At 45.5% G+C, this 14076-nt stretch overlaps 1 protein-coding gene across 1 annotated transcript; it reads left to right on the forward strand.

Annotated features, from left to right (window-relative positions):
* The first annotated feature begins 992 nt into the window (after window positions 1–992).
* On the forward strand, window positions 993–13172 carry LOC109295195 (embryonic pepsinogen-like). The gene is made up of 9 exons (XM_019513894.1): window positions 993–1048; window positions 1531–1687; window positions 2643–2760; window positions 5410–5528; window positions 7329–7528; window positions 8578–8691; window positions 10315–10459; window positions 11677–11775; window positions 13029–13172. The coding sequence occupies exons 1-9, from the start codon at window positions 993–995 to the stop codon at window positions 13164–13166; spliced, it is 1146 nt and encodes a 381-aa protein (XP_019369439.1). The 3' UTR covers window positions 13167–13172.
* Window positions 13173–14076: the final 904 nt, after the last annotated feature.

Below are 14076 nucleotides of genomic sequence, written 5' to 3' on the forward strand. Positions count from 1 at the left end.
ACATGCAGGACAAGCTGGCTGATGTGACTTACGTTGTTGCCATGAATAAGTCAAGTAAAAAGCCTAAGGTGGAGCATGTAAACATGCTCAAACCTTACTATGACAGGAATGCTGTCATACTTTGGATTTCCTTTGCTGATGAATCCCCCGAGGAACAGGAGGAGTTGGTCCTGTGTGCTGATTAGGAGGAGAAGGCAGAGGTAGTGCACAAGGAGTCCTTGGCAATCTTCTGGGCACTGAACAAGCTGAGGCCCCACTTGTGGGGACAGAAGTTCACAGTCCTAACAGACCGTACCCCACTTTAATGGCTGCAGACAGTGCAAAAAAACAATGCCAAGCTTCAAAGGTGGGCATGGCAGCTTCAGGAGTTCAACATGAAAGTGGAACACATAAAGGGATGCCAGAATGTGGTGGTGGGCTCGCTATCCAGAAAAGTTTCTGGGGAACAGGCAGGAAACTGCAGGAGCATCCCAAACCCTAGGCTGGCGGGGTTCTCAACAGAAGCAGGACTACCGGCTGTAGACTTCCCAAGGGAGACCCTCGAAGTGAGGTTTTGGGCCTGGCACAGTGAGGTGGGTGTCTCTGCATAGTAGCACACCCAACTGTGCCATCACACCAATGATCTTCTAAGGTCACTTTCAGCCCATAACGTCCAGGAAACTAAGAAACTATGAAAAGGGACATATAAACCAGCGAAACATTAAAGCACTCCGAATGATTATCACAGGCACAATCAGCTGCAGCAAATAATACATGCATTGTTCTCCGGTGCAATGCATTGCTGTTAGAAATTGTTTGTCATGGTGTTAGTACTATGTGAGCTGTTGGGGTGTTTGCAGACTGGTCTGCTATCACCAGACTTAGCTGGAATTTCTCTTATAATCTGACTTCCTGGAGGTCCCCCCCTGAGGGGGGTCAACCTCTGATTATAAAACCAGTCAAGTGATGTTCAACAGCTCAGCATCTGCAGCAGTCTCTGTAGAAACACAAGGATGAAGTTCTTCGTGGTTCTCTGTGCTCTTTTTGTCCTCTCTGAAGGCTCCAGCAAGTAAGTTACTATTTTACCACTTCTGCTTCATTGGCTGCTGCTAACCAGCTTGCTTAAAAAAAAAAAAAAAAGCCATGTTGATAAAATGATCTCATGGTCCCTTCTGGCTCCTGGGTCATTTCATGTAACATCAGAGGGATAGGAAACATAAAATGCTTAAACATGGGAAGGAGGAAAGATCTCTTTTCAGATGAGGTCTGGGAAGAGATGGGAAGTTATGAGAAGGACAAGGCCATTCTGAATGGAGAAGACGCTTGTGCTGGCTGTGGTGAGACTATACCCACGCTTGATAAGCAGAAGAGTATTTCAGTTGATTTAAAATGTTTATTCCATCAGCTGAATAAGGAAACCCATTTCAAACGTCATGGGAGTTGATGGCTTTAATGTAAACTCTTTTTCTTAGGCTCAGTACACAAGAAAAATCTGTTGCAGGGCATCAGTGATTGGGGATCTTGGTTGTTGTTTTTTTTTTTGCACACAAGGATAGCTTTGCAGAGAGGGAAGAAGGCGAGGAAAGTCCTGATGGAAAAAGGCTTGCTGGAAGACTTCCTGAAGGAGCACCACTATGACATCAGCACCAAATATACACGCTCATCAGCTTCCCAGGGGGTCTCTGAGCCACTCTTGAACTACTTTGACGTGAGTTTATGCTCTGCTACAATTTATTTGCTTCAGGGAGCGAGGTACATTATGGTTGCGTTACAGGTTTCCTTGGGATCCCAAGGCTGATGTATTGGATGGGTAGGTCAGCCTGTCAATATAGATCGAAGCCCCTATCACCACATTTTCTCACATACAAAATGCCCTGGAATAAAATATGTACCCTGATATAGAAAAGGCAGATTGAAGGGAAAAGAAGCTCTTCCCTTCTAATAAGTAATTGAATAGCAGCAGTGACCCAGCCTGCTCAGTGCTCTGGTCCCTTTGAATGCAGGTTTTCCTTTCATTTCTGCTCAGTAATGGGCTGAAACTGCTCTTACTGTATTTCCCTCATAAGTCATACTGCAATTTCCAGTGCTAGGTGCATGTTGTATGCAAGACAATATGGTATGTTTGTGTCTTACCCGAACAGAGAGTCTAGGGAACAATCTCCACTGGAACTCCCTAGTGCACATGTGGATGGTGGCCTGTGCTGGCTGGAGCATGAGGGTGCTACAGTGTGGGCACTGCCTGCCAACTAGCCCTGCACTATAGCAACCTTGGGCCCCAGCCAGCCTCTCTGCAGCACACTGAGCCAGGGCAGAGCAGCTCCAGGCTGTGGTATTGGATGCACATGTAAAAGCTCACCTGTCAAACCTGAGACAGTTGCAGGTGTACAGCCTCGGTGCTTAGGAGCTTTCAAGTCACTAACAGCAGCACCCCCAGCATTCAGGCACATGCAATATGATGGAGCAGCTAAGAAGGGGCTTTCCCTATGAACAGTTTGGACTAGGTACCTAAAGTGAGATGCTTAGGTCCTTTATTGGCTCTGGCCTTTGGTGCTTATTCCTGTGACCATATCACATGCCTGAAGTGAAGTATTTTCCATGTAGAGGACACACATGTATGCATAACTAGCTACTGAGACTCATTGTTGTCTCTCTTACCTGAACAGACAGAGTACTACGGATCAATCTACATTGGAACCCCCCCTCAGGAGTTCACTGTTGTATTTGATACCGGTTCATCCAATCTCTGGGTTCCCTCCATCACCTGCAAAAGTCCGGCCTGCCGTAAGTAACTGAATGCTTCCTCCCACATCTACACTACTCCTTTAATATGTGATGATGGAACAGATTGTGTAAGAGACCCTATCTTTTTCAGTCAGGAGACCTGGCTTTAATGCCCATGTTCACGGCTAACTCCCAGTGTGACCCTCTGCCACTGGTTCTCAACCTTTTTAGGCTCAAGAAATCCCACAATAGGCTCAAGACACTCCTCACAAAATACCACCTCTTACTTTTCATGCATTTTTTTGACTACAGAAAAATACTAGAGCAATTCTTCTGTTGCAAAGAACTTAGATCTTAGAAAGGGTTATTACATTAAATTTAGTACTTCCAATGCAAGGTACTAAATAAATGCACAGGTACTACATTTCCTAATGTGCATTAAATTTAGTACCTTCGATGTGAGGTAATAAATAAATGCGTATTCGTCTGCCCTAATGCGCAGTACCAAATGCATGTGTTAAGTGATGCTTAATGCACAGTAGTTTATTTATTGCACATTAGTGTAATTGCATGGTTTTTTTAGGTGACACTTGAATACACAGTAAAATAGGCTACGGTGCCTGAAGTGCACATGTAGGCGCACCCACTGGTTAAGACCTAGGGAACCGCACAGCAGGAGCGGGAGTCTAAAGGAATCGCTTCTCACTCGCTCTGAGACACTGCCCACAACTGTAGCCAGCTGCGTGTCTGAGCTGGGTCACCCTTGTCATGAGAGAGGAGGAATGGCTGTCAGAGTGGGCTCAGTGAAACCTCTGGACCTTGTGCTTTAATGAACTTGCACTACTTGAGACCAAAGTGGCTTCCCAGGAAAGCTGAAGGGTGCCCACTTGAGAGTGTTTTTGGCAGAGATGAGGGCATGTTTCCTAGATGATACGGGGATGGGACAAAGTTTTCTATGGGGCTGGCTGAGCTATTGCTAAATGGCCATCTTAATGCTACCAAGTTTTGAGCTATATAGTTATCAGTAGGCCAAGATTCAAAATCTGTGATAGGCATCTTCTGAGCTCATCTTAAATTGGTAAGTTAATGTTCATAAGAGTGGGGATCTGGTTATCATGTCAATGCACAATATAGGTTGAGAAAGGGGACTCCAAATCTGCAAACTCCTATGCATAAGTGCAGTCTCTTGAATTTCAACAAGACTAACTAGGTGTTTAGGAACAGGGACTGAAATTTGGATATAGCGAAGTCCTCTAGGCAGGCTCGTTTTCATCTGCACAGTATTATCTCCATGCCTGTCTTGTTCTTCTTTCGCTCTGGTGGCTTTTCCTATTTTCAGAGATGTCGCAGGTTAAGGCACTAGATGGTGATTAAGGCACAGAGAGAAGTGGCAATTTTTGTCCGATACAGTCACAGAAAGCAGCCTATAACCATGACCAAACACATGTGCATGGCCACAGACAGCTGCAAAAATGGCTGATTGGGCAAATATTTGAACCCTTATTGCATAAGGAATCAGATGAAGACATTTCAAAAGAGAGTGTCTTGTGTAACTTCTGTCTGTGCTGCCTCCCAGCCTGTTTTCAGAATGGGACGGGGGAAAGGGTGGGACAGAGGGAGTTCAGTCTGGGCTTTTTTCAGCCCCTGCTGAAGGATGGGGTGGGTGTATAAGACTTCCCAAGGCTGGGTAACCCTAGAATGAGCTCCCTCTGCCCCCTTTCTCCCCTCCCATTGTGAAAGAGGCACAGGCTGGGAGGAGGAGGGGCCGTTGCCAGTGGAAATCAGGTGCAAGCTGCAGCCAGAAGCTCGATTCCCTTCCCCCTGGAGCCAGCAGTGAACTTGTGATTGGTTTGGGGGGACTGTTGTAACTCAGAACATTTCTTGCAAATTGTCCTCACTTACACTGCACTTCTGTCTGCACCCTCAGACTCAAAACCCTGAGGACAAAGAATTCCAGTGTAACTTTGGGTGAATCACTTATCCCCTTTTCATCCCCAAAGACTAACAGCACTGCCCTGCCCTTCCCCAGAGGGAACTTATGAGTTTAATGCATTAAAGACTGTGAGGTACTATCATATTACCATGTTTTACAACATGTCCTGGAATAATATTCACCTTGTCTTTGGGAAGGCAAAAATGAAGAAAAAAAGGTTTCCAGGATTATGGATTCATAGAGCTGGGACAGAGCTAAAAAGTCTGTAAAAGGCTGTGACACACATGGTAGCCATCAGACAGCTATACTGGTAGAAGAAAAGACAGCTTGCTTAATGGATGGAAATGAAGACCATTAAAGAGAGAGAGAGAGAGAGAGAGAGAGAGAGAGAGAGAGAGAGAGAGAGAGAGGATCATTCACCTCTGTTGAGTGAAGAACAATGAACCATTAAATCAATTGACTCCCTCACACGCCTGAAAGGAAATTCCAGTGCTGCTGCTGGGCAGTTGATCTTGGAGAAGAAATCAAAGCAGGGGGCTTCTACTTCAGGCAGAAATCCAGCTTCCCTCCTTAATATATACACCCTGATTTGCAGGAGGTGGGGAGAGGTGTTTGATGTAAGAAAACATGCTATGTGAGCAGAGGCCAAAGAAATACCTTGGATATTACTAAGTGCTTATCATCATTGACTACACTAAACAGTTATGTGCTGAGCTTTATCCTCTTCTTTATAGTAGGGCTGGATGCTGATGCTTTTTCTAAATATTCTTTTGCAGAAAAACACCAGAGGTTTAATTCATCAAAATCCTCCACCTACCATGGCACAGGGACCAACATATCCATTCCGTATGGCACAGGCAGCATGGCTGGGGTCGTGGGATCTGATACAGTGCTAGTAAGTACTAATGCAGCAGAATGGCTACAGCCCTCCCCATTATTTCAGTGATTCACAAACAGGGTGGCGCTGTGCCCATTTACTCTTTGGAGAAGACAGTAAATAGTGAGTCTCTCAGTAAAGCTACTTACTGCCTGGCTGATATGCAAACAATGAAACAGGCTTGGCTGTACCATTGGGCACCACCACACAGACCCTCAAAAGGACTTAGGTGCGTAGCTCCTGGCTAAGAGGTGGGACATAGACCCACTACCCCAGGGACACATGCCATAGGTCATGCTGTTTCCAAAAATGTCTCGTCTTCACAGGGGGTACTTTGCCTCTGCACAATACCCTTTTTGGGGATGCAGCTCTATGTCTAGGGACAGGCATTCAAAAAGCCTAAGCCTATATTGATTTAATCTTTGCAGATTTGTTTAACCTGCAAAGCCTGAACCAATTTAGAGGTGCATAGACATTCCCTTTTCATTCCAGAAATGCAGGCACATGCCTGCAGTGGCTCAGGCTACAAGTGGGGGGTGCTAGGCTAGCCCCCCCTTTTCTGTCTGTGTTGAGCTGAGGAGGGCCACATCAGACTGCACCAGGATGCTCTGATTAAGGAGAGGTTCCCCCTCGCTCCCTAGCAGCCCAGCAGGAAGTTGATAACACAGTGTTTATCAGCCCTTTAAGAAAACAAAAGCTTCTTTCATTAGTTCAAGCTCGTCTTAAACAACTTCTTGCAAGGAAGAAATGGAGGGATGTTACCAGCTACCAGTTGATTAGCTCCAAAAAGCCCTAAGCCGACTGTGTCCTGCCTACTTTTGTCCTGTCTCCCATAGCACAGACTATAGCCAGCGTGCAGCATGCTAGCAAATGCTGAGAGGTGTCTGTGTCAGGCAAAGGGGAGGGGGAAATCCCTGCTTCAGCCGGGAGTGGTGAGGGGCAGCAGGGAGCAGGAGGAAGCCAGACAGACCCTGCTGGAGCCGCAGCCAGGGATCAGAGGAGTGGAGCCAGCCCAGAGAGCATTCTGGGATGCTGGAGGACTCTGTTTTCACTTAAACCAGGAAGGGGTCTCAGATAGACATTGCATAAGCTGGTTTGACCCAAATCAGTTAAGTCTGATACTACATTCAACCAATTTTATCTCAGTTTGGTTTCAGATGTTGTCAAACTGGTTTATGTGCCCCGAACAACACTTCTCTTACAGATTTAAACCAGTTTCTGGTCATTTATACCAGCTTAAGTATAATGTCTATCCCTAGCCTATAAACTAATCTCTTGCTCACCAATGGGGTTACAACAGCCAGCTGGCCTCTGCCCTGGCCATAGGCCCATGCAGAGTATACTCACAGCACAAGTATTGCCTCTTTCACACCCTGTGGGAGCACTGGATTCTTTGGCTCCCTTCTTATATAGCTCTCCACAGAGGTTGTGCCAGAAGTGAGTGGACAAACAGTTGTAAAGGCCAAACACCCAGTGCTAAACCAGCATCTTTGCAATTAGGGGGAAGGGACCATTCTGCAAGCACATTGTGCGCTCTGCCATCCTCCAGAGCCCTGCCAGTCTGTCTTTTCTGCACTGAATACCTCCAGTGAATTCCCCAACACATTTTCAGGCATTGTGAGTTTTGAGTACTTTGAGGAGCATATTCATAACTAGCTGTCTCAAGCGAACTGCTCAAAGTAGGCGCTGTGACTGTGTCTGGTCCCTCAGTGGTAGGGGAGATAGCTTGACTGGTCAGGTATTTATTTCAAATACCAATCAGCTCAGTGGTTTTCTGGCCAGATAAGGAGTTAAAGAACTGATCCATCTCCTTCCCAGGTCTCCTCCATCATCGACACCAACCAGCAGTTAGCACTGAGCACCAGCGAGCCAGGAGACTTTTTCACTTACACCTGTTTTGATGGTATCCTGGGCCTAGCCTATCCAGATTTAGCTTCAGGTGGCCTTATTCCTGTCTTCGATAATATTATGAACCAGAACTTGGTGCAGCACAACGTGTTTTCAGTGTACCTCAGTAGGTAAGTGTCTTTCTAAAGATGGAAGGGATGCCTTTCTACAGGAGGGTGGTGGAAAATCCTGGACCAAAATCCTCCACTTGCTCGCTGCTGTTGTTAGCTCCATTTTATAAATGTGAAGTTGCAGGCATAGAGAGGTGCAATGACTTGCCTATGACCACAATCACCAGTGGTAGAACCAGGAATAGAGCCCTGCTCTCCCACCCACTGGGTCAGGGCTTTTTTTTAACAAGCACCAGGGACTAGGGCAGGAGAGGCAGACATTGCTGGGGCTGGCTGGGAGACTGGGTAGGAGATGGGCCTGTCTGATTCAGATATTTGGCAGGAGCCGTATCCCCGAATCAGATTCAGCCACATTGAATCGGGACGGTGATTCAAATCACCAAATTGAATCACTGTCCCCTGAATCCCCGTCCCCCTGTCTATGCAGGGTGTTGGACTTGATGATCTATTGAGGTCCCTTCCGACCCTAACATCTCTGAATCTCTGAATCAGCCAAGTCCGAATCCAAAGCAAATACTAGCTGTTTCGCACAGGCCTAGTGATTATGGTGCTAGCATGATTTCCATCCTGGCCTGACTCGCTATAGGACCTGGGGCAAGACAGCTTTCTTCTGCGTGCCTTTCCTTCTTGCTCTATAAAATGGAGATACTGTTGTTGAAAGCGCTCTGAGGTCCCTAGTGAAAAGTATCCTAGGAGAACTAAATTATTCACTAGTTGTTGTGATACGGGATCAGTCACCTAAGTCACACTCTGCTGCCCCTGCTACATGACTTAAAGAATTTTAAACAAAAGAATAGCAAATGGTGAAAAAGGAGTGATGGTCTTGCTGGTGGGAACATTCTTAAATTGATCATTTCTCTGAAATGTTTCAGTTAGAAACAAATGCACATTTTTTTCCTGTTTTTTGAAGGAAAGCAATTATTATTAGGAATGGTTCATTACTGAGACTGTACTTCTTTGGCAAAGAAACTGTCTTTTTTAGTTTCTGTGTTTCTATATCACCTAGCACATTGGTATTTCAAGTAATTATATGCATTTGTCATTTTCAGAGACCGAACTGGTAGTATGCTCATGCTTGGTGGAATGGATGAATCTTACTTTACTGGCAATATCAGCTGGATCCCTGTCCCTTACCAGGGCTATTGGCAGATCTCAATAGACAGGTATGTAACACATAAAAGTAATTAAATAACTATGATGGTCTTTGGTACACTTCCACAGTTGCAAATATAAACCCCAAACCCATTTTTCCTCCAGTAGTACCTAACTCACATTGACTTTAGGAGTCAGGATGACAGTGGTGTCTAACCCCATTAGGCCCTAATGTAAATCCTACTAGGTGCTAAATGTATCCTTGGGTGCCTAAATACCTTTGTAAATTTGGCCCCAGGCCCCATCGGCCTGGAACTTAGGAAAACAATCTGTTCCCAAACTTGGCACTGTCTAGCTGGGTGACCTTGATGATGTCACTTCACATCCCTATGGACTTTTACAGTAATCACTATAAAGATCTTCTGCTATCATCTCCATTCTGCATATGTGGTAGGACTGACAGGGCACACATAAGGTTGGACTGGGGTGTGGGCCGTCAGTCCAAAGAGACATGCTAGAGCAGCAGGTACCTTAAAGAGCACTGAGGTCAAGTCAGGTATCAGTCATTGGCAGGCATTGGTCTCAGAAGACCCTGGGCATTGCACCCTTGGTAGGTTATTGGGTACCGCAACAGCTTCTGGAGTGACTGAGGAGTCTGATGAGCAACAGGCAGGTCCTGCAGCAAGTTGCTCTTAAAAACTCAGTTGAGCTTGCACTGGCATGTTGAGTACTAGCCTCTGATGTCTCTTCTCTAGCTAATCATTGACCCTCGCCATCTTGAAGCAATGTAGTGATTGCTTCATGGCAGCTTTCCACTCACAGCAGTCTGAAGCAACTGATTCCCAAACTGGATATCAGCCTGAGTCCAAAGAATCAAAACAGAGTTGTAATGAGATCAGGGACAAAGAAGGCCCTTGGTTATACCAGCAAGTCCAAGCCAAGGACAGGACCACTCAGGAACAGGCAGGACAGGAACGTCATGGGATCAGGCAGGCATAGCAGTAGAGACAGACAGGACATAGAGAAGGATCCAGGCAGGAGAGGCACAGGTTCAGGCAGTGTAAGGTACTGGCAGGAACAAGGCACAGGTTTAGATGAGGCAAGATTCAGGATCTAGGAGAAAGCAAGCAGCCATGCAGGACAGCCCAGGAGACACAGCCAAGCAGTTCAGTTGCTCAGACAACACTCTGCCAGCTGGTACCAGCTTATGTAGGCCAGTGTGGGTGAGACCTCTTCCTGTGGGCCCTGGGGATCACCCAGTCAGGGCCCTGATCACCTCCAGCTGGAGCTTGGAGCTGGATCTGCCCCACTGAGCGTGGACTCATTCCAGATCCTCAACTTGTATGAATTGTCATAGTTCAGTTATCCCAAACGAGTTGGACTGGAATCTGGGTCAGTTTTTGTTGGGGCTGTTGCTAACCTAGCAGGTGTGGGAAGGCTCCTCTTGACTTCAGTGGGCTTTGGATTGCATATCGACTGTATGGAGGCCAGGCTCCTGGAGTCTTTGTTCAGGCAGATGTCAGGAAAGAGCTGGCTTGAGTAAGGACAGTGCATTTACTGATTCAGCCACTCCAGGCCTGAGCCTGAGGAAGTAATGCTGTTTGTTCTGTTGTTAAGGTCTAACATTTTACAGCCTTCTGTGCATCCTTACCATTTCAAGTTCAAGCACCTTATTTATGTTTTCAATCATTCAGCATCATCGTGAATGGCAAGGTGATTGCCTGTGAATCTGGCTGCCAAGCTATTGTTGATACCGGCACTTCTCTCTTGGTTGGGCCCTCATCAGATGTCAGTAGCATACAGAAAGTGATTGGAGCTACTCCGGTACCTTATGGCCTGGTAAGAGTCCTTCATTGAGCCTGTTGTCACACTGCACCCTGCACTCAAAGGGTTTCAGTCCCTGGGACATTCCCAGCAGAGCCTGCAGGCTCGGCATCACTGCACTTCCTGAGCTTTGGCTTTACTAGTAATTCAGAAAAAGCAACACTGCAAAAGCCTCAGGGTACTGGTTGGTCCTAGGGTTTCCGGTGGTTGGTTCTAGGAACCTTCTCTGTTCTTTTTCCCTACTTCTTATGGGTCGGTCCAAAGAAATACTTTATCTCATATGGGGCCCTAGTGGCAAAATGATTTGTATGTTTTACTACAGCGCCAGAGGCATGAGTTTGAACCCAGATCCAGAGTCTGACTGAACTGTATTTGCAGTCTAATTGGTGTGGGGAGGCAAAGGCGACATAACTCCCCAATGTGCAGCTGGCTATCAAATCTGGCATGTACTATCCCAACGTGGCCATTAGGGTTGAGCACACCTTTGACTTATTCTAGATTAAGGCTTTAGGTATGGGGAAAAAAACCCTATTTCCTTACACCATGAAATGGCTTAAATGTCATAGGTGTTACATCAATTTAACTAGAGGAGAAAATTCATCGTCAAAGAGCTTTGGGTACTATCCTGGCTGACTCCAGGGCTTAACATTTGTGAGAGGGGGAGGACAGCGGGCTGGAAACTCTGGATTTATTTTATTATAACTATTATATCAATAGTTAATTTTTTCTTTTTGGGATTATCAGTCCTTAATCTTGGGCTAGATCAGTCAGGATGATACTTGGGAAATGGTCTGGTTTGGTAGTCCATGGAATTAACAAACAGAAAGTGGGTAATTATTAAGGCTTTTATACATATGAATCAATAATCATGTCAGATGTGGTTGAATGATCTTTGGAGAAAACCAGTGATGTCTTCAACCAAATGCCTGTCTAATTTAAAGCCAAAACAACCTAAATCCAAACTCTGCCTAGTTCCATCTATTTCTCAGCAGCGACAATGGGACCAAATTAAGTCTTGCTACTCCTTCAGTTTTTATAATTTACCCTTCTTAAAGAATTCAGCCACGACTTATTGTTACAAATACAGGATTCAAGGGTGGTCTCCCATCCAAGTACTACTCACACCCCAGGCCACTTAGCTTCTGAGACTGACTGTCTACTCTCTTTTGTCTTGTAAATGACTGTGTTATTTCTTTCATAATTGGATTCTCATTTTTTTTGGTCTTGTGTAGTATAAGGTCAACTGCAGTGACATTCCCAGCATGCCTGATATCATCTTTGTAATCAATGGGATCCAGTTCCCTCTGCCTCCTTCAGCCTACACTGAGAAGGTATGATATGGAGCCTTTCTTCATAGGACACAGTAGCACGGTGGGGCACAGCTAAATGGTCTGGGTTCAGTCTCAGCTCAGCTTCCCCTTCCCATTGCACAACTGCTCAGAGGGAAGGGCTTCGGGAGCAGAGCAAGGACCATGCTCACGGGAAGGCTTTGGGGATAAGCAGTTAGAAATCAGTAGAAAGACTGACATTAGGAAGCTTTGTATCAGGTTTCCTAGGAGAGGTCTGAAGTACTGCCTGAGGAGTGTATTAGCAGTATCTTATGTAAGAAAGGAAGTGGGGCTGTTCTGCTCAGCTCAGTGGTGCTGAGGCATCTGTAGGTGTGCTGTGTCTAGGTCTGCACATTGTACTTCAAGAAGACAAGCTGCAGGGAGTCCAGAGGAGAGCAACAGAAACCCTAAGAGGTTTACAACACAGGACCTACAGGAAAAAGTTGAAAGAAGTGGGCTTTTTTAGTTTAACAAAGAGGACACAGTTCTTCAATATGCAAGAGGATGGTATTGGGAGGTTTTTCAGGGAGGAAGGACAAAAAAGAATTGGTATAATTCAAAGAAAAGTAGATTTGAGCTAGATATTTGGAAATATTCTCTAACTAAAAACGTGCACTAGAACAGGCTACCTAGAGATCCTGTGAGATCTCCTTCATTTAATGTTTTAAGAATGAGTTAGACAAACATCTATTGATGTTTACCTCATCTAGGTTTACCTTGCCTGGGGCAGATGGTTGATGTGATGATCTCTTGATGTTCTGCTGTACTAAATTTTTAAGGCTCTAAATCCATGCTGGTATACCAGCCACAATGGCTCTGCCAGCTCAGTAGATCAGGGGTTGGCTACCTATGGCCTGTGGGCTACAATCATCCCGCAGATCTATGGGAACCTGCCTGTGGAGCTGGGGGGGTTTTGGTGGTATTCTGCTGGTACAGGGGCTTTGCTCATGCCATGGCCAGGGAGTAGGAGCTTCTCCTGCACCACAGCAAGAGGAAACAAGTAGTGTCAGCAGGGTAGTCCTAGCACCAGCCTGTGTCAAACACAAGCTGGGTCATTCCAGCCGGCTGCTAAAGAATATTGCCAATTGCTGCTCTAATTGGAGCCAGTGACCTTATTTTGCTCTGTAAAATTTGACTTCATAAAGCTGTTGAGAATTACAGTTAAAGAAACAACTCCTCTGGAAGTAAATAAGACTTCCTAACCAATTATTTTAATGTTTGTTTGTTTGTTTGTTTGTTTGTTTGTCAAAATCTAGGTTGGCCAAGGATATTGCAGTAGTATTTTTCAGGAGACAGATAGCTACCTGTGGATCTTGGGAGATGTGTTCATCAGGGAGTACTACAGCGTCTTTGACAGGGAAAACAACCGGGTTGGTCTGGCCAAGTCTGTTTAGACATCACCCAGCAGCTGGTGCTATGATCCATCCTGCAATCAATTTGCCGTTACTATATTTTGGTGCTGAAGAGGCGGCTGAACAAGCACCTCATTGAGCTCATTTGAGCCCAGTTACCTCCTGCCCATGGCAGGGGACCAGACTTGATGACCTTACAGGTCCCTTTTGGTCCTTCTTTGTATGATTCTATGATTCTATTTTACTACATAGTAAAATCTTAGTAGCATGTGATTACATCAATTGGCCTGTTGTACAGTTGATAACATTCTTATAAAATAATAAAGAAAACTGGAATGATGCATAATTGTTTGACCGCACATTCATTTGTATACAAAATAAACTACAAAACACTTCCCAGTTAAATCTGCTAAACATACCCCTACCTCCCCCACAGAGTCATGTTATATTACCCTTACTCTTCCTACCGTACTCCATAAATAATTCTACCAAAGTCTTTAAACTAGATCCTCAGTGGGTGTAAACTGCCATTATTCTACTGAAATTAATGCTGCTATGTGGCTCTTATTATCTGAGAAGCTGTCCCTTACTTGGTTGTTACTATTGCTGCAGTATCTGAGCACCTCATGACAACACCATGAGACAGGGCAGTGCCATCACTCCCAACCCAGACACCTGAAGTAGGTATTCTTAGTGCCTAGAAAGGAGCCAGTTTGCATTGAGGAAATGGCTAACCCGAGGTAAAACTGCCAAGGGCTTACTCTGGTAGACACATGATCAGTCTACCAGAGTAACTTATACAAGTCTATACGTACTACTCAATAGGGCTGCGCAAGGCTTCAGACCCTGCTTCGATCGAAGTGCTGGCTTTGTTAGGTTTTCCGAAGCAGTTCGGATCTTCCAAAGTGCTTCAGAGCCGCTTCAGAGATCTGGCCATAGGGTATAATGGGGA

This window comes from Gavialis gangeticus, unplaced genomic scaffold (assembly GCF_001723915.1).
Source record: "Gavialis gangeticus isolate Ggan-Ray unplaced genomic scaffold, GavGan_comp1, whole genome shotgun sequence".
Taxonomy (NCBI): Eukaryota; Metazoa; Chordata; order Crocodylia; family Gavialidae; genus Gavialis; species Gavialis gangeticus.